This window comes from Haliotis asinina, chromosome 5, assembly GCF_037392515.1.
Source record: "Haliotis asinina isolate JCU_RB_2024 chromosome 5, JCU_Hal_asi_v2, whole genome shotgun sequence".
Taxonomy (NCBI): domain Eukaryota; kingdom Metazoa; phylum Mollusca; class Gastropoda; order Lepetellida; family Haliotidae; genus Haliotis; species Haliotis asinina.
In genome coordinates, this window is record NC_090284.1 from 48,803,538 (window position 1) to 48,830,859 (window position 27,322).

Genomic DNA, 27,322 nt, shown 5'->3' on the forward strand with positions numbered 1-27,322 from the left:
TCACTCACTCACTCACTGAAATTTCAATCCACGACCACAGGTTTCTAGCATGCAACTCGGACGACATGGCGTTTAATGTGACAAAGAAATGATATCACCATTAATAAGCTTGGATGAATAGATTGGATAAGCTTGGATGGAGAGAATTTCATATAACAGTTCATATGGGTTCTACCTGCATTGTGATAGCCATGCTTATGGATATAACCTGTCTATTCAGAAAGGTACAGTTCTTTTCATGCAGTCATGCTGTGTAGGTTACTGAGAAACCTAAACATCAGCGCATAAACCCCGGAATTTATCCGGATCACTGACTCCAGTATCGGCGACAAACGCGAGTGTGCAACGATCCACAGCCAAGGTACGCGACTCTGTCCAGAGATTTGCCAGAGATTGGAACAAACGGGGTTGGGCAAAATCCAAACCTCCACTGGAGCGGCGCGGACATCTAACTGAAACAAACCCACTCCAGTGTTCATCGTATCACAACTTCTACACAAAATACTCAAAGCTAGATAGTAGTAGGTTTGATGTATACGAGCTGGTGACGATGTTGCCCTTTTGACTTAAAGGGTCACTGATGTGGAGCAATTCTTCCGGACTGGTTGTTATTTGTGTTATTTTTCTTTTCCATCTTGCGTGGTGACACGGTTTATATTCCAGAATTCAAGACTGGTTCGCTGTCTCAGCTACGCAACCGCAGGGACTGATGAACGCAGATGGAAGTGAGATTACTTTTACACCGCTCTCAGCATTGTTCCAGCAGCATTGCAGGGGCCTGTAAATAATCGAGCCTAGGCCAGACAGTAAAGTTATCAAAAGCATGAACATTTATCTATAAAAATGGGACACGATGACATGTGTAAACTAAGTCAGCAAACTTTACCACCCAATCCTGTCAGTTGTCTCTTGGGTTACTGAAGGTGAATTTTAACCCAATACACTTTGGAACTTCATCAATGAAATTTACTCGATCTGGGTTTGAGTGCATTTGTAAACTGACTGTAATAATGCATTCGCTATGTAATTCCTTCGCCAATAATATTTCACATTACACGCCAACAACGAAAATGCTCGTGAAAACAATTTTAGTGTTGTGTGTTTCGCAATAAAACACGTTCCAACGATAAGGTAAATGAAGTGTTCAATGCCACAACAAATAAAAGAAAAGGGAAAAAATTCAAATATGGTAAATTACAATCGACAACGGTTACATGAGCAATATCTTGTTCAAAGAATGTATCTATTAAGTTTGTTGACATCAGTATCCAAACAAAGGGACGGTACACCATATCTGCGGCTGAAAATAAGGCACGGGTTCCGTGTCAAGAGTCTTTTATCAATGTGATATTGTAACTGGGGATATTACAACTCATGATAGTTTTGCCTGGTCACGTAAGTTTGTTCCAGGTTTTTAATATTGGTTTCAATGGTCAGACGAGATTATAGGATTAAACATTAAACTATGGATCCCAATCACTCTCAGATATCATACCGTCTCCGCCTCAGAATTCCGAAAATGCTTTCACTGCTCGGAGACTTTACTGAAACCAGGGATAATCTACAGCACGTCTTCTATCTCTCTGCATGCTAAAGCTTGGGATAACCTCCGTCCTCTATTTTCCCTGCTGAACTAGGGTCATCTGCATCTTTTATTTCCTCCTGCTAAACGGGACACAACGTTATCCAGTGCATATCCACCGTTGTTTTGTCTGCTTGCTTGAGTGAAGAAATCAATATACAAGTGTCCTTAGGCATGCGTATATACGTGTAAACATTGTCTCAAATTTTATGTCTGCTGTCGTTGCAGACAAGAGCCCAGTCTGAAGTCACGCACACTTGCGTTAACCGCAAAATCATCTGAGGGCAGATCATGTCACAGAGATGGCAGTGTTAAATTGCAGCATAGACTGTCCTACATTCCCTGAACCACATTATTTTCCAAGCCCTCCGTTCAGGACTACAGCCTTAAATGAAGGAAGTCCAGATTTTCTCAGGTTCCGAATCTGAGTGACCTATTTCACCGAGGCTCCCTTTTCAATTTAAATGCGTTTATTTACTACGATCAAAGTGACATATATTCAGAGACTAGGCGATAGTCAAGACTACCGCGTTAAAGCCATGGATCAGCACCCCTCTAGACAACAATCATACTAGTATGTATACAGAAGGTTTATAGGAGTCAACCAAAAAGGGACAATTTGTTTTTTCCAATATATGCAACCGCGTTTGAAATTCGAGAAAAAAATACATGGATATATCCCAGATACGCATGCCAGATCGCCTCGACCAATGTGAGCAATCGCCTCAGTGTATGTATAAGCAAGTTAAATTAACAAGGAAGAAAATTACTGACAGCAGGGATCACGTGACGCTGAACAACAACAGCGAAGGTGGGAGCTGAATGGCGACGGAGTGTTGTAGCTCAACTTCAAAGCCTTAATTCCATCATCTTCGTTGGACCAAGTTTCCCATTTCAGGAACCAGTGTAAATCTAACAACTCTGGAAACGGAATAATTCAGTTGAGGGTAGGTAAAATTTTGTTTGTCGAAATCTGAACCTAAAACCAGGAAGATAATGACTTACCCATCAATGGTTGTGAAGAAACTTTTAATTTATATGTACACATAAGCATAACTATTAACAATTTGACGAGACCCTTTGTAGTTACCCTCACTGCAATGCGTGCAGTGTTTGGGGCACAGCCATTACACCCGTCCAACAGTTAATGGACAACTTGCTCAACCGGTGATATGTTTTAGCCTTGACATATGATTGCAACGAAATATATTACAAAATTATTCAAATCCCATAATTAATATTCATATGAGGGCGATTCATGCGAAACCGAAAAATGTAGTTGAACTGCTCCGTTTTTAGTATCTGCGACGGCAAGCACGATAGCGCAGTGACAAGTCGCACAAGCCCTTTCACAACTATACATGTGTGAAGGGTAAACAACTCTGGTTAAAACTGTCCAATTTCGCTTTACTGAATAAGAACAGCAGTGGTACAGTTTAACATGTCAAATGAAAGTGCTCAACAAGAGTGATATAGAAGAAAAAACATATTAGGATGTATGTTTTATAACGTGCCACAGTTTCTCAGTGATTGCCAAGTGTGCACGAAAACTACACTGGGTTTAAATAGTCGAATTGCAGTCGAGGTGCATAATTGTTGCTAAACCCTTATCACCGCTTGAATAATGCATTACACTCGGACAGTGTACAGCCGCGCCTGTCATCTGTTTCCGATGTACCAAGAGGAAGTTCACCCGAACGCCGAAACACTTTAAGACGGCTCGTTGTGTCCCCAATCCGTTGACATCCATACTCTTCTACATTTGAAATGTAGAATATTTCTAACCAATAAAACAAAGTCATGTGAACATATTGATAACACGAGTCACAACAGAGGCCTGTAGACCTAAGAGTACGCATGTAAATCAATGCGTTGAAACATGTCATTAGGATTATAGTGAAAAATTATCCACGAGTCTTGAACGCTGCTTGAATTACACCGATCACAGGCAGGTAGGCCGAAATATGGTGAACGACGGACAATAGCACAACATGTATTTTCTTAATGCTGCTAACTGCAGTGTACTGTACAATCACAGTTGTTAGCACACACTGACAGCATACATGACGCGTGAATGGAGATTCTGTTCAACGGTAGTCGAGCCCTATACTTGAATTGACTTAAATTTGATCAAACGGAGATGTAAATAAAACGGGACATATTTCCTTATCAGGTTTAAAGAGAAGACTTGAAGCATAATCCAATATCAAGTATTGCATCATTGATCCAGAAGTAAAATGTGACATGATCTCATAATGATCTTTGTATAATCGATTGTAACGATATGTAAATATGATGATAAATATTTATGGCGTTTAATTCACCTCTCACGTCGACTGCTGGATGATTACATGCACCATCGTACATGTCGTAACGTCATCTCTCCTCGCTACTATTTAATGAATCCGTCACATTTACGTCGCAAGGTAAACTTACATTCAGGAACCAACACTCACAATATAAACAATCACACAACATTGTAAGACCAAGGAAACCTCGTTTGTAAATTTTGTAAATTTGGGGAATCGAACCCGGATCTCCGGCGTGACATGCGAACGCTTTCACCACTTGGCTAGACACCCACACCCTTCATTAACAAGGAAGTGAGGCACAATGCCACCGATCTGTATATGTATGTTGCCATAGCTGAGTCGTGCATTTAGAGTAACACTTAGTCTCTCTGAAAATGTCACAATTTGATAGAAACTGTATGAACTGTTTAAACTGATAAGGAGCTTTCAGAGATTCAGAACCTTGGGCAATTTAGATTTGCCTTTGGTGGGGAGATAGTGTAATAGTACAGTTAGGTCTGTGAGACTAGGCGCTTTTATGCGAGTCTTGTCCTTCACGTCATATTGCAATCATGCACCGAACCTATTTCTTCTAATTAAACTCTCACTTTAAGTTATGATATATTCATTAATCTAAACTTTGTAATATTTGGCGTTTCTATTTTTTTTTTTAAAATCATTCGTTTTTTTAATATCCAGAAGAGTGTCACAAATTCCCATGATTCACTGCATGGAGATAGTCATAACAGCAGAGACCATATAATAGATAATATATTATATGGTCTCTGATAACAGTAATACGCTTATCGTATTTGTGATGTCATGTATACATCTATATAATACGGTTTGTTTAAAGGATAATGGTTTTGAAACATTTTTCGTGACGTGCACGAACTGTAAAACAGTGTTATTTGAACCGACCCAGGGATAACGTTTCGGTGTAGGAACTCAGTAGTAGAGAACCTGTTGGTCCACGAAGTAGAATATACAAGCCCTGAAGCTGTACTGGGTATACGGAATGCCTATTAAGTTTCGTTGCTAGTTTTATAACCGAAGGGTTATTATGATATATTTACTTTTGTTACTTGACTGTGGCAATAAAATCCTGACAGTTTCATGGGCATATAACTCTTCGCAAGTGTATGTGTTTTGTGATTTTTAATTGTTTGTGTTTGTGTGCGTGCGTGCGTGCGTGCGTGCGTGCGTGCGTGCGTGCGTGTTTTGTTGTGGCTGGTTTGCTGGTCTGTCTGTCTCTCTAAACGAGGGCGGTGGGTTTGATGCTCTGCCGCACATCGAGCTCTAACAAACGGAAACCTGGAAATCGTAGAAATCTCAAAACGAGGCTCTGCCGCTAGAAAAGTTTGGCGGTCTCTGACTAAACTGATATTACATCAACCCCATTCTACGTTCCGGAACTATATTGAATAAAGCATATAACAGGTTTAACCAGTGAGCCAGATGCAGTGTGAATCATTTTATGACCTCGTCAAACAGGGACAGTCTGTGATTCCATAGTTAGGGTATGCAACCTGAACCTCGACATAAAGTATAGAAATACGGTGTTATAAAATTTTAAAAATAAAATTCCTTCGTCAATACTGTTTTCTTATGAAACAAGGAATTGGAATTCAGTTTAACCAGAGCTGCTTGTGGTGTCTATTTTTACGTTCACACCAGAAAATTCGGATCAGCTGAAAGTAGGTCATTGTTTGTATAGGCTAACGAGACTTGTTTCGGTATGGACTGATTCTGTGAGTGGAAGGGAGCTTGGGCCATTAAGGAGGTATTAGTTGCTATGATCTGAAAATAATTTATGCACATATTGTTTCCAAAATGGGAATGCACATATACGTTCAATCCAGTCCCTCATATGACTCACGTCTACCGACTGAAACCTCATTAATCCCAACGAGACCGAAACCGGGACATCTATAGAGTTATGTCTCCTGTGCGATTCAGGATTCGCCCGTCCCCTCGATTATTATCCTTGGTAAACGCTTATGTCACCTCCTGCCATTAGAAACAAGTCGTCACCTGAGCGCAAACACCAAACAAGTTCTGCGTGCCGGAGACCGGTACAAATGTCGTGATAGGCACGAGAGTGACGCAGCACATTGGGAAGCACGATGTACACTTTTATTCTTCAGTTACGACAATCTGTGGTGTACACATGCACATGAAAGTCAGTCTTTGTGTTCAGTAAAGGAAGAGCGTGTGCAAAGCACGTTTCGCATTCACGTTCTCTATTCATATACAAACACCCACTGCATTGTGGCTGTTGATTTTTTAATATTTTTAAAAAATTTTTGCCCCTTTTTCTTTTCCTTTACCTTCGTGAAGAGCATGTAGGTTCGTCGATCGAACATTCTTATTCAAACTGATCAGTGAAGTGTTAACATAAACTAGTGCTCAAAAGAATGCATACAGAGTGTTTGACTAAACGGAAAGAAAAGAAAGGCGTCTATAAGTGAACATCTGAAAGTGCCGTTTTCGTGACACTCGAAGACACGTGGTATCAGTGTCTGAACTTTTACATAAATCCACAAAGCGGTCATTCCTGGAAAATGTTATCAAATGTTGAATACATAGTGAGTATGATAGCCATATACGCCAAAACACGTCGACACGTCTATGACCGAAGACGCCGTGTGACGTTACGGGCGTGATTCGTTGCCATTCCTGGAGACATTGTTCCTGTGGAGAGGTGACAGTTTACGCTGGTTGTCCTCTGATTTGCCAGTCTGGTTAGCGCCACAATATTCCCCACATGGGATTAATGTTGGGAGAACACCCTGGTCACGGCAAAACAACGACGTTAGCGGTGTGCAGTAAGAAGTTTGTCAGCCTTGCTGTGTGAGGCATTACGTTGCCGTTTTGGTAGACAATGCCACGTGATTGCTGCTGGCAATACAACTAGCCGCAATAATTCACCCCTGTATCTTCGAGCATTCAAGTTATCATGAATAATCACAAGTCTCGTTTTGAAATGGCCGCACACACTCCCTACGCTATGAGGATATCGCCTCCAAACGACCGAACTTGCTGAACGTTCTAACGTCCGACCGTCATTACTGCTCAAGCAAAACCTACTCTCGTCGGTGAATATCACACATCGCCAATCACGTACCTGTAAACGTCGAATTCGCCTGGCCCATGTCAATCGATGACGTTGGATTTGAAGTCCGATGCACTCCGCAGTAGGGACGACATGCTCGAATGCCTGGTTGTCGTAATCGCCGGTACACTGGATGTCGACTGATACAGTGCCCTAGTGTTGTTGCTTCCGTTGATGTTGCCGTTTCAAAACGATTTCCCAAATGAATTGTCCGGGTGTGGCCATCATTACCGAGCGTTGTCACACGTGGTCGACCACTCAGGAGTAAGTGTGCTGACGTATTGCCTGTTTGCCTGACAGGGAACTGATTGGGTGCAGCCGAAGGTTCTGGTAATGACGGTGTGGCTAGCTCCTTGTTGGGCCACCCGACAGCTCTCTCATTCGACTTGCCTCAACCGCGTCGTATAGGCTGGTTTATACAGTAGGTTATGCATGACGTGTGTTTAGTGTTACATCTGAAAAAGTCATTTTGTATTGTTTTTGGCGACGTTTAGGCGGTTCATGAATTTGTTTGTTACCAGAAAGGATAGTTCTGCAGGACAGTTTGAGGCATTCCTCAGTATGGTTTTACTTTTTGTGTATTTTCATGTAATATTTGTCGTGTATAGTTTCTTTTGAGCTCTAGTTTATATCACGCGGTAGCAGGCAAATAGACATCCTGATAAGATTGCTAGGAAGCTGTAGGTTATACGTTTAACAATATATTAAAAATACTCCATTTTTTCATAGCTGAGCCTCACTATAATTTTGGAGGAAAGCCAACCATGGGTGGCCACGGGTGAAACCTAGGTTTGAGTCAACGATTAGTGGATCATGACGACAACGTCAACGGCAGCGACGTGCTCGACGCGTTAGGCAGGGCTTACATTACGTCGGCTTTTTGAACGCATGCGTTTTGCGTTGCGTTTTTGCTCCTACACTATATGTGTTAATATGCGTTTTGAACATGCCTTATAAGTAAGGATGGCGGCCATAGCTGTGATGAGTATGGTGTTGGAGGAAGAGGATGAATTAATCACAACCACAGCAGTTTTATGTAAATAGCATTATATCTTATAATACGTAATATTTATGAAATAGTTTAAGTCATATACAAACAGATAAAGCATTCTGGAGTGATAAGTCATCCAATTAGAGGATTACATGTTACATTGGCTTGTTTCGTTCAAGAAATTACAAAAAACAACTCACCGGAAGTACTCACGTGTTGACAAAATACCTTGTTAAAATGTCGTCATCAAGGGAATTCCCTCTGCGTTTCAAATTGCGTTGCGTCAAAAATACTGCAAGACCTATTTTCAACGCAGCCCACCCAAAAAAACGGACGTAGTGTAAGGTATAAATAATAAAATTACTGACTTGCGTTTTTTTGACGTAACGCACGAATAAACGCAAGAAAAAACGGACGTAATGTAAGCCCTGCCTAAATCAATTGTCAATTGCCCCGCGACGGATTAAGTATGTAACCAGGACTCAAATCCCAATGACCACCTCCGGTTGATGTGAGCAAAGGACATGCCTCCTGACAACGAACTCTTTACGCTTTGTCAATAGTCAGTAGTCAAACATATAAACAGAGGTTTCAAATCCCAGTAACCACCTGTGGTTGAAACAGTTCATCCTGATTTGAGCAAGGGACATACCTCCTGACAACGAACTGTATACGTTTAGTCAATAGGTCAAATGGGGGCTTCAAATCCCAATAACCACCTCTGGTCGAAAAAGTTGATTCCACGACCGCCCAGTGAGAAAGAAGTTATTTCTAAAAATATATTTTTATCATTGTTGGTTGTCATTCAAGACGATTCAGTACAAATCAGCGAAAGCACGCATTCAGGTTTATGGGACAACAGGGCATTAACAACCTAAATACTGCACTTAGCCCATGGAGCTGCACTCCGTCACCTTGCCAACACCAATGGTTTACTATTTGGTAATAGTAGCTTTAAGATAAGCGTACTGTGTAATCAGTGCAAAGCTACGGTAAACATAGACGATACTGACGTACAATAGAAACTACACGCCTGGTGCTTTTGGGATTATTTTCCCCCAAATGTCGTAAATGTTTTGAACTGTATTTGCTAGATTTACTTGCGTTTGAATGATATACTAGCCTATGTTCATCTGTAATATCTTTGAAGCACACAAAAGTCTACACGTCATTGTTGTCACCATTTTGTTAGAGAACATATTGCTACAGTCTCCAATAATTACACTCTCACCCTTCATCTGTTATATTTCTGTTACAGAAACATCGACGCTTGAGCTGCCCCAGCATAATCGTCATGGGCTTATACACAGCATTCCGCAAGAATGGCGCTCCAACATTCTACGAGTCCGCCAAGACGCCATTCGCGGCCGACATTCTGGAATCTGGTCTCATATTCTGCATCGTCATTCTAGCATTCTCATTCTACATCGTTCTGCCGGGAATCCGGGGCAAGGAGGTAGGCTGTCTGCTATGTCTGGACAAGGGGGCAGGCTGTCTGTTGTGTTTGGGCAAGGATGTAGGCTGTGTGCTATGTTTGGAAAAAGTGTGTGTGTCTGCTGTAGTGTCAGGGCAAGGGGACAAACTGTCTGCTGTGTCTGGGCAAGGGGGTAGACTGTCTGTTGAGGCTGGACAAGGAGGTGAGCTGTCTGTTGTGTCTGGACAAGGGGGTCGGTTGTCTGTTGTGTTTGGGCAAGAGGGGAATGGGGGTGGCGGGGGGATGTACTGTAGTGTCTGGGCAAGGGGATAAACAAACTGTCTGCTGTGTCTGGACAAGGGGGTAGACTGTATGTTGTCCCTGGACAAGCGAGGTAGTCTGTCTGTTTTGTCTGGACAGGGGGGTAGATTGTCTGCCGTAGTGTCTGGACGGGGGAGGTAGACTATCTGTTGTGTCTGGACAAGGAGGTAGACTATCTGTTGTGTCTGGACAAGGAGGTAGGCTGTCTGTTGTGTCTGGACAAGGAGGTGGGCTTTCTGTTGTGTGTGTTCAAGGAGACAAGCTGTCTGTGTCTGGATTAGGAGGTGGGCTGTCTGTTAAAGTTGTCCCTGGAAGAGGGAGGTCGGCTGTCTGTTATGTCTGAGCAAGGAGGTAAGCTGTCTGTTGTGTCTGGACGAGGGAGGTAGGCTGTCTGTTATGTCTGGGCAAGGAGGTAAGCTGTCTGTTGTGTCTGGGCAAGGGGTGTAGATTGTCTGTTATTGTGTCTGGACAAGGATGTCTGTTATACATTTTGCGCATTACCCAAGATCCAAATGGCGATGTTAGAATAATTTTCTTTTCAGGTACTCTTCACATTTGTCCGAATTACAGTCAGCTTATTTATCGGCGCCTCCATACTGTGTAAGTAGCCCTCACCAGTGTGACAAACACTACCACACCCAAGGAAAGTCAGACCAAGTCATATGTTATATGCCAGTGTGACGAGAAATGGCTTATTTTTTACTTGTCAAATGTTTACCTTGGGGAGAGACTTTACAGGGTTATATTTCAATATAAACGTTCATTCAGGCGCCTGGAGGAGGTAAAACGATAACACCACTCCAACACGCAAGAATGCCATTAACGTAAATATGTGTATCCATCTCTTATCAGCCGTGACGCTGACAAACTTCCTGGTTCTATTGATGGCGGAATAACGCCCGTGTTTTAGGCTCATCGCGCAGGTTGCCCCGTTTGTATCAGGAGTTGCGTTCCTTATTTATAAAACCCTATGATCTATGATCATGGGTTCAGAGGCTAAATTCGTGTGATTATATTTCCCGGTTTGTTAGGAGCATACACGTTTTTTGAGTGTCACTATAAACATTGACAGGGTAGGGTAGTGTCTAAAGAGTTCGCTCGTCACGCCGAAGGCCCGGGTTCGATTCCAGGATTAGTACAATGTGCGAATATCAGTGTTCCCGTAGTGTAATAATCTAAGACTTCAAACCTTCCTACCCACAGCCAGTTGACATAGGTGATACATCACTGCGGGTGGAGTTGGCTAGTGGTTAAAGCGTTCACTAGTCACACCCAAGTCCCGGATTCAATTCCTCACTTGGGTACAATGTGTGAAGCCCATCTCTGATGTCCTCAACGCGATATTGCTGGAATATTGCTAAAACCGGCGTAAAACAATAGTCACTCACTCATCACTGAGAAAATATTATACAGCATTGTGAAAGATTTTCAAAAATAAAGTGCTGTTTCGTCATTTAATTATCACGAAAAGCAAAATGAAAATGATAGGATGCCGTTAGTAATACCGGGAAAACATTTTAATGTGAATTCGTCAACCATGAACTACTAATAGCAAGAGTAATAGAGGAAAATGCTATTTCACGGTAACAGTGGCCGCGACGGTGGCGGGTAGAATGTACAATGGAAGCTCTCTAAACCGACAGCCCGCCAATCCGATGTGCTCTCAACATCGACATTAGAATATGGTGCCGACAGAAGCTAATTAATTTATGATGATTTACACGCCCCATAATCCGGCGTCAGGCTATTCCGTATTTCGGCACACGGAAGATCATTGTCAGGTTGAAAGTTCTGAAAAGCGACACGCCCTATATACTGGTATTGTTTTGCCGGTACGAACGAATGCCGGTTTAGAGGGCTTCAACTTTACATCAGTAGTATTACACTGTGGCTGAATATTTTTTATCTTTAAAGATAACCAGCAAAATCAAAAGTATACACGTAGAAATCAGGAACCCAATATCGTTCATAATTTCAATATTCAACAATATCAAAGGAAATGATCCAAAACTCAATTTCATTTACAATCTTGATAAACTGACCCAAGGATTAAATAAGTCGTAAATGTAAGCCCCAAAAGAACAAAGTACTATTATTTTCAGGGTACAGACATGGGAAAGAACTGATTTTTTGTGGTTTTGATAAATATGGTAGTGTGACGTTAACAAATGCAGACATTTTCAAGATTCTAACATACAATCCACAGTGTCCGTTAAGATTTTGTCTGTTCGCCATTAGGTCAGTTTACAGTCTCCCTTACACTTTCTTTGGGAGGCATTTTAGAAGTTGTTAAGATAAAAGAAAAACAGGTTCTGTGGATAGTCAACTTCTTTATGGTAATGTGTGCGACGTTTCGGCGTTGCTACGAACGCCATTATCAAGCAAGTGATGCCCTTACAGTTCTTCAAGAAATTCCGTTTGGCACATGAAGCGTTCCTGTGGTGCCAAACACAACCTCGACCAACGGTCATGAACAAAAGAAATCGAGACTACCTCCCATGGCGTCAAACTGCAGTGACGTCGAGCTTGACACCAAGCTAGTAGTACTGTAAGATGCTGTGGAAACAACGGCGGACGTCTAGTGGGTCGTCGGGCGTTATATCCGGCCGATATTAGGCGACTTCGAGCCACTGGATGACCGACGATGAGTAAGCCATTATGGCTCCACTTGACATAAACGGATGAAGTTTGGTGATTCTGAAAGGGCTGTATCCTCCGTGGGTCGCGGTCGATCTGATCGCTGGAGGTCAGTAAACGAGGAAAACCATTAGTTTGATTGTAGTTTCTATTCATCAGCTGACAAACAAACGGCGACAACCAACATGACCTGCAAAACCTCACAAAGTCATGCCAACACTCTGTATACCAGTGTCATTCTGCATACCACAAACTGGTCATTTTTGTGCAGGTGTTGAGGAGGCCCCATATTTCTTATCAAGAATTAAATCCATCGATTTTCCAGGTTATCGAGCCGTAACACAGGTTTCCTTAAGCTTGATATTTACTAAGTGATACACGGTTTGCACGCGATACTGGACTGTGATTGTAGCACGTACACGTCTAAAATCAATGTATTGTGCACGCGAATGGTCAAATAATGATCCAAACAAATACAGTTATGATATGAATATAAATGCTAAGTGGGGTTACAACACTTTCCATGGTGATAAGTGTTCAGCGCCTCCCGGGACAGCAATGTTTCGTGTATATCACAGTGTTAAACTTGACACCTGAAGTTATATAGTCTTAAGAAAGGTAGGGGAACTGTACTTTCAATGTACGATTGTCGAAATTGGGAGATATATGGGACTGAATCAATGTTGATACAATAATAAAGGATGTTTTGAGAATGCATCACTACATTGATTTCATTCAAAGCAAAGCTGTTCGTTCAGTTATCCCCTTGTTAGGTGACTGTAGTATGACATGAAAATTTCAGCTGTACCATTTTCAGTCAGTAATGTGTGATTTGACCCTGAAAGCCCTGACCATGTACAGATGCAAGAAAATTATCGGAAAAAATGGTCTACAGTCATTTATCGACCTGCCTGAAAAACCTCCCATGACACCCCATGCAGGTGTAGAAGGCTCCCAGGTTGTGCACGTGCTTCCCATGCATTGTGTTTGCGTGTGGTGATAACGTGAAATGATGCTGCATACACAAGATGAATGTCATTGTAACGTTCCTCAATGGGTTTTTTTTTTCTACCAGACTTCAAAGTTCAGGTCCCCTACTTTTTTAAGACTATACGATTATCTGGATTGTGATATCTTTAAAGTCATTTTTTGAAGTCCCAACACAACAAGGAATATGTGTGATGTATTCCCAATTGCAGGTGTCTTCTTTTCCATTCTTGTTCTGCCCAAGTCTGTCTCCTGTTCTGCCCTAGTCTGTCTCCTGTTCTGCCCTAGTCTGTCTCACAGTTCCCGAACCTGAATATTTTCGATACTGCCTAACCGTCCCAGCAATACTAAATCCCTATATGAAGCAATTCTAGGTTTCATCCCAACACATTGCAGACCATTCTTTTAGATTTAAATGGGTTTATTTGTGACTATCAAAGCTATAAATATTCAGGGACCAACCATTAATCTAGCATGCCCTGACGTTGTGCTCGAGACACATTGTTCCGCTCAGGTACAACTGAATCACACTCCCTGAGCGGTCTGTGGTACCCGCGTATTGTGACACAGCAAGCGGACCATCTCTCCATCAGGAAGTGACCCGCGCTTTTGTCGCAATCTGCCTTCCTGCTTGGGCGCTTATCGTGATGGGCATATTGCGTTTCGTTGTCAGTGAGGTTTAGCAAGTCACGAGCATTGAAGTCTTAACGTTAAACCAAGACGAGACTGTTAGCGAAACATAAAAATAAAATATTTTATCAACAATGGGTTCCAACATTTCCTCAGTGCATAATCTCGTGTGATATTCCATTTTAAAAGTCTGACTGTTACATCGTAACTGACTAACTTAACGACTGTAGACTGTAGTTACTAGCCACACACCAGTACCATCACCCTCGCCTTTACTTCGCCTCTCCTCTGTATATGTGTCCCTTTATCCATTTCTCAGACCCCACCCACCGACTTCCTTTCTCCTATTCTCTCCATTTCTGCCTACTCTCTCTCTCTCTCTCTCTCTCTCTCTCTCTCTCTCTCTCTCTCTCTCTCTCACTGGATTCAATTCAGGTGGGATTTCCTACCTACTCCCGATTAAGCGATTACATGCATTACTTTATGGATTTGATAAAAACGATGTCCTCTCAGTACATGAGTCTCACACCATTTGCAGGTCACATAGGCCGTGTACAAAGTCTTGTTACAAGATGGCGCATTGTCACCACCCGTGGTTGCGCTGAATTGTTGAGCGAAATACATGTACACGCGTTTCAGTGTGTACCTCAAATCTGAACAAACAGCTTCTTATCTAGAATTTAAGATGAAGTAAAGCAAATAGGTCAGCGGTATAAAACCTGTGACTACACAATGTTACACAATGTCGAATGTTACCTATGTACAAATTCTGCAAACAACCAGTGCAGTAATCATATAACTTAAACGTGATGAAGTAATTTATGCCCTGAGATCAATGCGACTTTTTGTAGGCTTAATGGGCACTTTAAACATTATGTTGGAATATGCATTGAAATAACATGTATCCGTTGTGTTTGAGTGAAGCATTGTAAAAATCAGCCAAGGTTGCTGAAACACACCAGTACATTGTTTGATTCAAACGCCCCTACACAACAGCTTTTAGTGCATGTGGAAGACAGGATTCCCAAGCGGCTTGTGGCAATGTTTCCTTTAAAAGAAGCTGCAGATAGTATTCAAAGCCTAACAGTTTATTCACTGAAGTGCTCACGGGGGAAGCAGGGTTATGACGTACCTTTGACTGGCATGAGGTACCGGAACGAGATTGTGTCCTCTGTCAGCTAGTCTCTGAGAAAGAAAAACAGTTCATAGAGATCTGGGTATTCCTGTTCTTATTGTTTGTAGTATATTTGGGATTACACTTTCTACGTGAAGTATAGATTCCAGTAATTTTGTTGGGGTGAGTCCCATCCGAGGTATCGGACCCACACCCTCACAGATGGACGAAATGCATATATTATTTTGTATTTATTACTCTTTCGTCTTGTACACTCTTCAAAACACAAATGGAGAAAAAGACATACGCAAATGTATTGTTCGATGGCCAATTTATTTCATATCACTCTGTATTGGCAATAGAGGCGGTACGGTAGCCCAGTGGTTAAGTGTTCGCTCGTCACGCCGAAGACGTAGGTTTGATTCCCCACATGGGTACAAAGTAAGAAGCTCATTTCTGGTTCCCCAACACCCACCCCTCCTTCCTCTTTACATAGATCCAGGTTCCTTTCCCACAATTTGTGAAGCGCATTTCGCTAGAATGTTGCATATAACCCTACTGTCTTACTTTTATCAAATCGCACTGATGCAACAGTGATTTTGTTGATCCACATGCTGAGTGAACTCACTTTCCCTCCACAGTGAGCAACTTCGCCATGTCCTGGGAAGAATCCGTCATCACGAATACAACAACCAAATACAAGGCTGGAACTGGAAAGGACATCAGAGCGGAGATAGGGCTTCATATAGGTCTCCGCGGAGTGAACATTACCCTTAAAGGTAGGCAACACGAGACACTGAGCATGCCATATACAATTGTATACCATTTTACCCATTGGATGGATCCGTGAAGACGTTGATCTTCAGCAACCCGTGCTCGTCGTAAGAGGGGTCCACTGGTCAGACTCGCTGACTTTTAATTTTGACTCATGGCATCGTATCTTAATTGCGTTGATCGATGCTCATGATGTTGATCACTGGGTTATATGTCCCAGACTAGACATACCACCGCCATATAGCTGAGATATTGCAGAATGTGGCGTTAAATAACAGCATTAACAACACCAATGAACAGAAAATCTCTTTAAGACGTCTAACCCTTTCAAAACCAGGAATTAAACGGATTTTCCAAATTGCCGGACTGGTGCTCAGCAGTGTCGAGTCACTCACAAAATATATTCATACATTCCTATGTCTATGTTGTGTTAGTAAGTCGATTCCAAATTTGGAAAGGGCAGATATGTCAAAGCGGTTTACTGTTCAATCATTTTATACAGTTCAACTTCGTAATATATTAGATAGCATACGTATTTTACCATAAGATACAATACGAGTTCTGATACTGACAGCGAGCACATCTATAAAGAATTCTGCCACAAACGGGACACTCGTCTTGAAAATTAGATGGGTATGTTAGAGTACAGTAGGGTTGACTGTAGTCAGTGGTAACGTATCAGGTATACCGGGTACAGTGGTCTGCATTTCACTATTCAGGAGAACCGGAGACGCAGCTGAACGAGACGATCAACTACAACGAACACTTCAGCTGGGAGTGGAGACAAGGCCGCCTCGGTTTTGGGCCTTTCGGTTGGTTGAACGTCAGCCCTCGTGTGTCACTAGGTTGACTGCCATAATGCACGTGTGTGTGTGTGTGTGTGTGTGTCTGTCTGTCTGTCTGTGTGTGTGTGTGTGAGAGAGAGAGAGAGAGAGAGAGAGAGTGGGCCCAACTCTCTATTTCCACGTGCCATGAAAATAGGAATGTTCGCCCAACCCTCTATTTGCACGTGTCACACATATAAGGAGGTGGCTCCAACACTCCATATGCACGCATCATGTCTGTCAGTATTTTTGCCCAACCCTGTCAGCAGACTGATTCAGTACTTAAACGTGTGTCCGTAGGAAAACATGTCCATCATATCTCAGCATAATGTGTACTGTCATCATTTACGTTAAGCCTATATGTTTGGTCGCCAGCTGGAAGGTTCGCCAGGGAGTACCGAGCCGCTCAGTTCCGTGGACTCCCGCTGCCAGTTCTGTGGATAGCAGAATACTTCACATTCGACGGAGAGGGCGTCAGATGGGGACGGTTCTACAGACAGGCCGGGTGGTACACCCATATACTTCTATGGTAAACATCAGGCCCCTGTTGAACTGGATTTAGGTCGTAAATATTTTCGGTAAGAGTATTCGTGCGGAGGAAAAGAATATTAACTAACACGCACTATTTAACACAAGTGTGAACATGAACTCTACTAATCGTAAATCGGTTATCTCCCCTTTAATCGCAATGGGTTATCCCCCCTTTGTTTTTACAGGACGGCTTTTCCGTTGTGGGTGTTAGCCAATATCCTGTTTTTTGTTCTGCTGCGGTATGGAGCTTATATGCTGCTTCTGACGGGGATCTGCATGGTGTCTGGAAACATTATCTGGGCAACAGTCAGGAACTTCAACACGCTCGTCATCCCCTTCTCAGCAGAACACATCATGATGTTCTCATTCAGCTCAGCGTACTGGCTCTGCCTCATAACAGGTTTCTATATTGTGCTTTCCTCGCATAGGGGCGGTGGGGTAGCTAAGTGGTTAAAGCGTTCGCTCCTCACGCCGAAGGCACTGGTTCGATTCCCAACATGGGTACAATTTGTGAAGCCCATTTCTGGTGTCCCGCCATGACTTTGCTTGAACATTGCAAAACTCAGCGTAAAACCCAACTCATTCACTTTCCTCGAATAGTGTTCCTCGAGAGCATCCCTTCTGTCCAAGACGTGTTTTGTTACCACAGCTGTAGAACTGAAATCTTGAAATATACTCATGGAAAAATTTAAGGGAACGCATGAAATGGCCGTGACTTTTAATCTTTGAAACAGTAAGAGAAAAGTTCATACAGGTGAAAAGGCTTATGTCAAGTGATGAAAATCAGTATCGGGTGTGTCCCCCATGTCTCTGGAGAACTGCTTGGCATCGTCGTGGCATGCTGCGAATGAGTGTACGGATGGTACCAATCGGAATTCTACGCCATTCTTCCTGGAGAGCCACGAAAAGTTCATCCAAATTGTTGGGTTGAACAGGTCTGTCCCGAACATTGCGGCCAAGAACATCCCAAAGATGTTCGATGGGGTTAAGATCAGGACTTTTACCAGGCCATTGCAACACCCGGACACCTGCAGCCCTCAGTCTGTCCCGACAAACATGAGCGATGTGAGGGCGGGCATTGTCATGCTGGAACTCGAACATTCGACCTGCTGTACGCGCAAAAGGGATCACAGTCGAGTTCAAGATCTCATCACGATATCGTACACCTGTTATCCTGCCATCAACACGCACAAGATCTGTTTTGTGGTTAAAGGGAAACCCGCCCCACACCATAACAGAGCCCCTCCAAAATGATCATGCTGTGTAATGGTGCAGGCACTGTGACGTTCCCCAACGCGTCTCCAAACTCGAATTCGACCGTCATTATGGTCAAGGGTGTACCTGCTCTCATCACTAAACATGGTGTTTCTCCATTGACGTACGGTTCTTCCTCCACGGTTCCGTGCCCACTGCAGTCTCAAGCGCTTGTGTTGCTCAGTCATGTTGATTCTAGCCAATGGACTACGACTTTTTAGACCAGCCGATTTAAGACGATTACGCATTGTACGTGAACAAATTCTGACGTTTGTTCTTCGCCTGAATTCCGTATTGATTTTGGAGGAGGATTTGAACCTGTCTCGCAGAGCAATAAGAGCAATAAGGAGTAGGGTCCAGTCATCCCGTGGGGTGGTTTTCTTTTCCTGTCCCCGACCACGCCTGATTTTGACGTCACCAGTCGCTCTATAGAGATTCAAAAGTCTGGATATCACGCTAACAGACTTTGAAAAGTTGTTGTAACCTGTCGTAATGAGCTTCCACCATTAACCATGCCAGTTGCCTCCCATTTCTGTGCCAAAGTTAAATACTGTCTCACCGTGTTAACAATGTTTTTAACCGTTGTGTTTGACAGTGCACATACACGTCACGTGTAAATCTAGGTGCATGTAACTTTAGGACCATGTAGTGCACATGCATGGAAAGCATTATGGTGAGTTTGAGTGAACTGCTCTTCACGAAAACGATAATACACGACGCTGAAGTTAGTAAACAGAAATATTGAATTGCCCAAAGAAAGATGCGTTCCCTTAAATTTTTCCATGAGTATAGTTTCAATATTCGGTTAGATTACACGTATACAGATGCCAGCACCCCTGTCCTAACAAATAAAACCACCAAGAGGAAGCGCACAGAGCAAAAACCAAGATCTTGCTCTCTAACCAAATCCCTTTAACGAAAATAGGACAGATCTCCGAGATCTTGAGATTAAAAAAAGACACACTCACTTTTGGCTTTTGCCGAAACAGATACCATCAAGCGTAAAAGACTATATGTATTGTCTGAGGATCGCATAAATGGATCGCCCAGATTCAGTGATGACAACAGGTGTTTGCGAATATACATGCAGAGGACTATATTTAAAATGAACACGTTTATGACGAACTGAGGGGAGTGAAGAACTAAAATTAGAGGTCCCTTTGAGTTCGGGTTTGTATAAGAAACGCAAGTTTCGAAAAGTATGAAATCTCATAAAAGTAAGCGTTCATGTTTATGTCTTGTACTTAAAAACGTGACAAATAACAGCGTTATTTTGCTGTTGGGCACATTTCAGTCAATATGGGTATAATGAACTGCGCTTATAATGAATAAAAAAATAGTGGCCTCTGTGGGTTCGTCATAAAATGATTTTGCTGACTTTGTTGACAGGCATCATGTGCATCGTCTTGGGGATTGTGATTTACATCCTGGACCTTCGCTTCCCCCGGCACATCGCCACCTTCTTCAACGTAGACGTCCTACAGGACTCGGAAGAGATCCAGGTGGAAGGTGGGTAGCAAACGTCGCTTCCTGTCCAAAGACCAATGAAGATCTTTGAATAGGTTTTCATTAATCCATGTTTGCCGTAAGAGGCGACTAGTGGTATCTGGAGGTGATGCTCGCTGATATACAACATTGTATTCCAGTTCAGCAGACTGATGATCATGCTGTTGATGACGGGGTTGTCAGGTCGAGACCCGATTATTTACGGACCTCTGCCATATAGCTGGGATATTGCTGAGTGTGGCGTTAAACAACTAAGGAACAAACAATTCTGTCTACTCGCTGTGCAGACACTATTTATACCTTTGGCTTTTCAGAAACTCTTTTTCCTAGTGCACCGATTTCTTTGGGTATTTGTAAACATGGGTGAATGTGGTGACATGCGTTACAATATCCCAACATGAATAAGTCAACAACAGACATTATGTTTAACACGTAAAGCTAACACAGAATCTCTTTCAGCAAATATTTGTCACGTACTGGAATATATATGATGCAGTCAATTGTACCATTTCAAATACATCACTGACTATTTCAGAGAAGAAATCGAAAGACGAAGGTATTCCGCTGCTGTGTGATTATTCACGATTATTTAGTGTTGACATATCTCCGACCCATCGCCCATTTCGCCGCCATGCGGGCTGTTTCCATCCGGGTTCGAATGACATGCTAAAAATAGATATCCAGTCAAATTAGATTGTTCTTCCATAACTGAAACAAGCTGATACAACGCCATAGCGATTCGATTTAAACCAACCTCTGGGTTACTACCAGAATGTCGTGTAGGAAAAGGGTCGATGGTAACACTGTTTCAGTGTAAAGGTGTATTTATTAGCTTATTAGTTAGATGTTTCGATTACAGATGCCGAAAACGTTACTTGGGTGAGGCTGCAATCTTCAATTAATCTCCATATCGCATTGAGAACAGGAATGCTGATTGGTTGTTGATTTAGGTTTAAGATGGACGAAGCTGGTGCGTCGTTTCCGGTTGTAGTGGGTGGGTCCAGAATATTTATCTTAACAGAATGGAGATATTATACACTGGATAACCGGGAATGCTGTGTGTTTAGCTTCTGTAGAACAGCACTGTCTATCAAGTCCATGTGTCCGCTATGCCAGTTGAGAAGGCCCCATCGTTTCTGATCAATATCCAATTATTTGATTATCCATTGTCGAGCTGGAATGGACCGTTCATAATTTTTGACATGGGAGTTGTGGGGTGTCATGATGAATTTTCTGGAGAAGCATGTACAATGTGAATGAACCCAACCCAATCCCTCTTACATTTTATTTACAGAGTAACTGACCTCCCCTTTCCCCTGCATGTCATGTGCAAATTCAATGACGACCCCCTAGTACAAGTGTGCAGATTTGATGACTTCCAGTACCTCCCCAGAACAAAACTGGTGACACTCTCACCCCACCCCCAAATAATCATAGCCACCCCTGCTCCCAAATTATGCACGGTCCCTAAGAACAGTTATTTAACTTGATATCTGCTTAATGACGGGTACACATATTATACGCAACACTCACCTTTGATCTAGTACGTTCATATCTAAAATCAAAATATGGTTTGCCCGAAGGTTGAAAATAATCATACAAACATAGTTATGATATGATAATATATTGGTGTATATGAACATGTGTTACGATATTACTCCATGTGTATAGAAGATGCGTTGATACAGTCATTTGTACTATGGAGTTGACGTCATTAGCTTTGAAAGTTAAATATACGAATATATTTGGCAATTTAGAAGTAGGTGAGTATTTATCATATCGACATGCTTATCTGCAATGTATAATTGATTCTCTGCCAGTTGGCTTATTTCTGTTCTCAGGAAATCAAGCAACCATTGTCCTTTGCTCTTGTAAGTCTGCCCTGTGTTGCCTTGTTCCGCTCTTGCTTGACAAAGTTCGCCGGATCTAAACATCCTCGCATCGTGATAGAATATATACGTCGTCTCCCATCTGGCCTTTACAGAAATAAATAAAAAATGTACATATTTTGCTGTTACGTAATTGAAAGATTTTCTCGACATGTAAAAGTACGTTTGCTTTTAACGTAAAGCTACCACCTCGTGATGACGTTATGAGATCATTAAGTTCATGAGAAAGAGCTACCGGATTTAAGCTTGGTTTCTCCCTCGATGTTTGTGTGCCCAAATTTTTATACGTAATCAAAACAACAATGGAATGTTTCCAACCGCTAAAATTGAATAGCCTAGTACAAAGGACTGGACGGTGAGCGGGGTAAAGGAGGATGGTCGCGTGGCACGAACAAATGTTTATCTTTCGTGCAGTGCTCACATGGGTATTTTAGTAGCCTTGTGGTTAAAACGTTCGCTCGTCACGTCGAGCACCCGGATTCGATTCCCCCATTGGGTACATTGTGTGAAGCTCATTTGTGATGTCCCCGCCGTAATGTTGCTGGAATATTTGTAAAAGCTGTGTGAAGCAATACTCACTCGTTTGTGGCAAGTCTGAAGGTGGAAAATAATCATAAAAGCACACTACAGCTTCTTGAAAATAGAAGAAATAAATTTACTGACATTTTTTCACCGAAGAAAAGGGTGCAGGGTCTTTCATATGGCAAGCATGAGGGAAGTGTGAATATCTTCAGTACATGAGTACATAAAGAATCTCCGACCCCCTGCAATGTCCCGGTCTCAAATCCAGAGGCATAGCTACCGTTATAAAACAAGAGTCATCAGAAGATGACATATCCCCCCGGCCCCCCATATTTGAAAGGACAAATCATCTGACAGTTACTTAATGTCTTTTTAGAAACGAAGCCCATCCGTCCATTTTGAGACTAAGTCTGCATTGTTTCCATGGAAACCAGGAAAAATAAATTTACCAAAACTGAGCTCCCGTTATAAAAAAGCCCAGGCTTACACATGATTGTTTTTAAAATAATCTATATAGAGGGCTTGCTCAAATCTAAACATAAAGCTTTGCAATCTATCGGACAGACTAACACGGAAAATGGCTGGCTACATTGATAGATTGACACGTACATGTGTTTTTGTCTTAACATAGTACCTACGGTCCCAGGATGCTTACAGTCCCAATGTAACTACAGTTAAACCATCAAACGATCCGGACTGATGCTCAGGTAGCATTGTGAAAGTGAACAGAGCCGTCACCAGTTGGACGTGCGGTATGAGGTTAACTTGTCCACGCTGAGGACGTTTTGTAGGATACCCGTCTACAAAAACTATGAAGCCATAACATTGACGGACTAATGACGAAGTGAAGGGAGAAACCGTCCTCATTCGCCCACTCACTCTCGTAATAATGTAAATGTTGCAGAGATCCATGCCGCGGAAGCTGAAGAGAGGAAAGATAATGACGACGAGGAGGACGAGGACGTTGAGAAGAGGACTAATGGAGCGAGCAACGCTCCCCGACCACAAACGTCAAACGACGACGACATCTACGACGTGCGGGTAAGGCTTTAATGCAGCGTATACATAGTCTATGCTACTCAAAAGAAGTTAGGAGCAATACGATTCTTTCATATGACTATAAGGTGAGTGAGTTTGACGCCGCACTCAGCAATATCCCAGCTATATGGCGGCGGTCTGTACATAATCGAGTCTGGACCAGACAATCCAGTGATCAACAGCACTAAGCGTCGATCTGCGCAATCGGGAACCGATGACATGTGTCAGCCAAGTCAGCGAGCCTGACCACCTGATCCCGTTAGTCGCCTCGGTTACTATAAGGCTTGGCAACAACTAACCTTGAAATAATCGGATTGTCCTCTGGTTCTTTAGCTTTTTTTTTAGTTGTATATGTATGCATATTGATGGTAAAATGTGAAGCAACACCTGAAATGTGAAGCTACTGAACCTTCAGTGCATGCTTGGTACGCAAAATGCAACGTGATCTTCAAAAATGGTATGTGAATACATTCCACCCCGTGTGGAAAGCAACAGCAGCGACAAAACACGGTATATTCATGACGTCAAGAGCATTTACTAGTACTCCATTGAGAAATAGTATGGTGGATTCACCAAAAGTGGACAAAACAAAAGTCAAAAATGTCTTCATCTTGCCTACTTATTAATGTTTTGCGGAACAACAGAACCTCTTGAAATGAAACTGACATTTAAACAATATCTGGGTCATCGGTAGTACATGTATTTGCCATGACCCAGAATCACCCTCTGACATTGTCTCCTTATCGATAACACGAGTTTACGAAAAAAGAGCATGGGCAGATTGTTCCATGCGTCCAGCACGGTCTCAAGTTCTCGAATGTTGGTCACGGGCTGGTCCCTGGCGAACAGACGCCTACCCGTCGCGCCCAACACGTGTTCGATCGGATTAAGATCTGAACTTCCGCTTGGTCTATTGAGGAATTCAGTGTTATGCTGCCTCTTCGGCAATTATCCTAGCACGATGTGGACGTGCATTGTCTTCCTGGTAGATGTGCGCAACGTGATGATTGGCGTGCAGATGAGGCAGCAAAGTGTTCTCGATAATGTCACGCCCATACTTTTCTGCGTTCAGCGTTGACCAGCTCCAATGTCACATTCACTCCCGTCGTTGCTGCCACCTTTGACGGAGTTGATTTGAAGTCCAAAATGGTTCCTGACGTATTTCGTAGCAGCCGTCAATAATCCATCAAAAAGATCGTCTTAAGTCGACCTCGACCCGCGGTAACTTTCACGCTGTGACAGATATTAATGCGTCTTGCAATCTGTCACAAGGGCATGTCATCTTCTTTCGTGCCTACAATTTGCCATTCTGTGGCCTCAGATAACTGGTTGTGAGCTTTACTACTGAATCATCAAATCACACAGCACTGCTCTCGAACAATATCTTGGTAAAAGGGTACATGTCAGCATTTCACCTGTTCACGAGCAAAACATGTCATGCACGTGCATATTGTTTTCTGAACTGGCGAGACGAAAACAGTCCACTGCAAACTGTTATTCATTCCATGTATTCTCTTGAATGGTTTCATTTACATCACGTTCAACCAGGTGTTGCCTCAAACTTTACCATCAGTATAGCTACATTCGGATCGGCTGAAAATAGGGCATAGTAGGTCACTTATTTAGTACATTTTTTTAGGGGTGGGGTGGTGGGTCATTTACATTATACATGCTACTACAACAAAATAATCATCATTCCATTGCCACAAATAGTGGACTGTCCCTTAGTCTAACAGTAAAGCATGTGAAATAGATTAGAGATGTGTGGTTATGGTTTCGAAGAATACCGTAACGTATCGAACAATGTTTATAGAACTAAAATATTGTTTGAATCCTATAACACTTCAGCTTTACTAATACTTTCGTGAAATTTGAAAAGATTGCTCAAAAAACCGATCTTGAGACAATTCTATCTCTTCCTGTCACAGTTCGACATACCGGCTCCCAAGATGCGCAGTGAGAGGACCTTCACACAGAGGTTCCAGAAGAACAGACGCAAGACCAAGCGTCCCCCACCCCCACCTCCCCAACAGGAAAACAGCAGCGAGGAGGAGGCCTATGAGAACGCCGAGGCTGTCAGGTCAGTTACTTCATTGTGTGTGAGGAGCAAGGTTTCCATCGCTGTTAGCAATACTACAACAATATCATTATGTGGGGCACCAGAAACGGGCTTCTCTCACTGTTACCATGTGGACAGTCGAACAAGGGTGTTCGGCACGACGAGCGGATGCTTTAACCATTAGGCTACCCCACCCTCCCAGATTGAGTTGGAGGGTTAACTGCCTTTCAGGACAGTCAGATGAGTTGCCCGGATGTGACAGTAGGTCTATCACCTGTTTGTATCAGTCAGGTGAGATGTACTAGGTGTATTAAAGAGTGTGTCTCCTGGATTTGTCAGTGAGGCGAGTCCCCTGGTTGTGTCAGGGGGAGTCAACTGGACAGGGGCATTGCTTTGGAAGCAGTGTGGTGAGACGCCCAGACAACACGGTGGGGAAATCATACCTGATAAGTTGAGAAAATAGCTAATTATGTTACTTCCCAATTCCAGATTCTACGCTAAAGGTAAAAGGGCCAACCCAAGAGATGTGCAGTTGGAAATGGGGACAACTTCTTAGGTATCTGGTCAAGTTTCCAGGCCATCTTGACATTTTCAACTCGTATTCAACCTGGATATGAAAGTACCCAAACATGTGTCTTGAGGAAATACTTGTTTCCTGATGGTGTATCACAAATCGTTCAAATTAAACTTATTGTACGCATTTGTTTATAATATGACGCAAAGTTTCATCAAAACACTTATTTGTTCAATATATTTTGTACTGTCAAATCATGATCATTATCTTTTTCTTGAAAACGTGTTATAGCCTGCAACTCCAGGAAGCCCTTGAAAAGTACTTAACAGTAATTTTTTGTTCACATTTTGTTTTCATAAAGTTCACCAATTCCAAAAGGAATTCTCAAACCTTTTGCAACTGGGAGGAAGGGACAAAACCTATGGAGTTACAGTTTTGAACAAGCCTTTCATATATTAATATCAGTGCTTGAAAATGGCATTTGTCATCAGAAGCCTTTTCACACAATGTTTAGTTGACAGCTATGATAACCTGTCACACAATTTCGTCCTGAAATCGATTAGTCATCTTGACAAAACTAACAAATTAATTGTTTCCTACAAACAGGTTTTGTTCTTAGTTTCTGTACAGATTCTATAGCACAGTTATTCTGACATGCTGCCTTAACTGCCACATCGAATTTTGACAACTTAAACACAACCTGCATTCATTTTTTATGGAAACAAAACTCTGCTTGGCATTCATTTTTAGCACTGTAAATCTTACGGGTCTTGATCAGAATGCATAGACCCTATATTTTCACTACAATGTAAGTACTTCTGGACAACTGAAAAAATATGACAAGAGTTAAATTTACTTCTGGAGACTGACTGAAGTGATACTTTTACTTACTGGTGATGAAAAAAGCTGTCGACCAGGAGGACCTGCAAAAATACAAAAGTGTGGCTCGCCAACATTCTAATGATCAGGTCATCACCCCATGTGGGAGTCTAGTTGTACGCTGTTTTCAGCAATGTTCCAGAAATGGGCTCCATATTTTGCACGGGAATGTTTGTTGTACAGGCTACCCCAGTGCGACTCAGGTCAGAATGAATTCCATCACTTTATGGTTTGTGTTTACAAGTGTGTGATATATCTCGAGACTTGTTCTTTCAACACACTGTGACACCAAGACACGTTACCTTTTTATTCATTTTGTAACTGTTTATGGACCGTGTATTACTGTCTGAATTTCCTCTTCAACTCCATGCAATCTCATTACTAACGGCTGTATGTATATATGTGTTATCCACATTATGCCTTATGACAAATAAACTTATTCATAACTCA

At 42.4% G+C, this 27,322-nt stretch overlaps 1 protein-coding gene across 1 annotated transcript; it reads left to right on the plus strand.

Annotated features, from left to right (window-relative positions):
• Positions 1-1,862: 1,862 nt before the first annotated feature.
• On the plus strand, positions 1,863-27,322 carry LOC137284675 (dual oxidase maturation factor 1-like). The gene is made up of 11 exons (XM_067816582.1): positions 1,863-2,529; positions 9,238-9,435; positions 10,257-10,314; positions 15,724-15,861; positions 16,576-16,668; positions 17,056-17,209; positions 17,397-17,611; positions 19,855-19,974; positions 23,287-23,423; positions 25,349-25,500; positions 25,969-27,322. The coding sequence occupies exons 2-11, from the start codon at positions 9,274-9,276 to the stop codon at positions 26,033-26,035; spliced, it is 1,296 nt and encodes a 431-aa protein (XP_067672683.1). The 5' UTR covers positions 1,863-2,529; positions 9,238-9,273; the 3' UTR covers positions 26,036-27,322.

Bases quoted from the DNA above. Each gene is read 5' to 3' on its own strand.
- LOC137284675 (XM_067816582.1), top strand. From the start codon at position 9,274: ATGGGCTTATACACAGCATTCCGCAAGAATGGCGCTCCAACATTCTAC. The intron at 23,424-25,348 runs GTAAGGCTTTAA...TTCCTGTCACAG, and splicing joins ACGACATCTACGACGTGCGG to TTCGACATACCGGCTCCCAA. The intron at 25,501-25,968 runs GTCAGTTACTTC...TCCCAATTCCAG, and splicing joins GAGAACGCCGAGGCTGTCAG to ATTCTACGCTAAAGGTAAAA.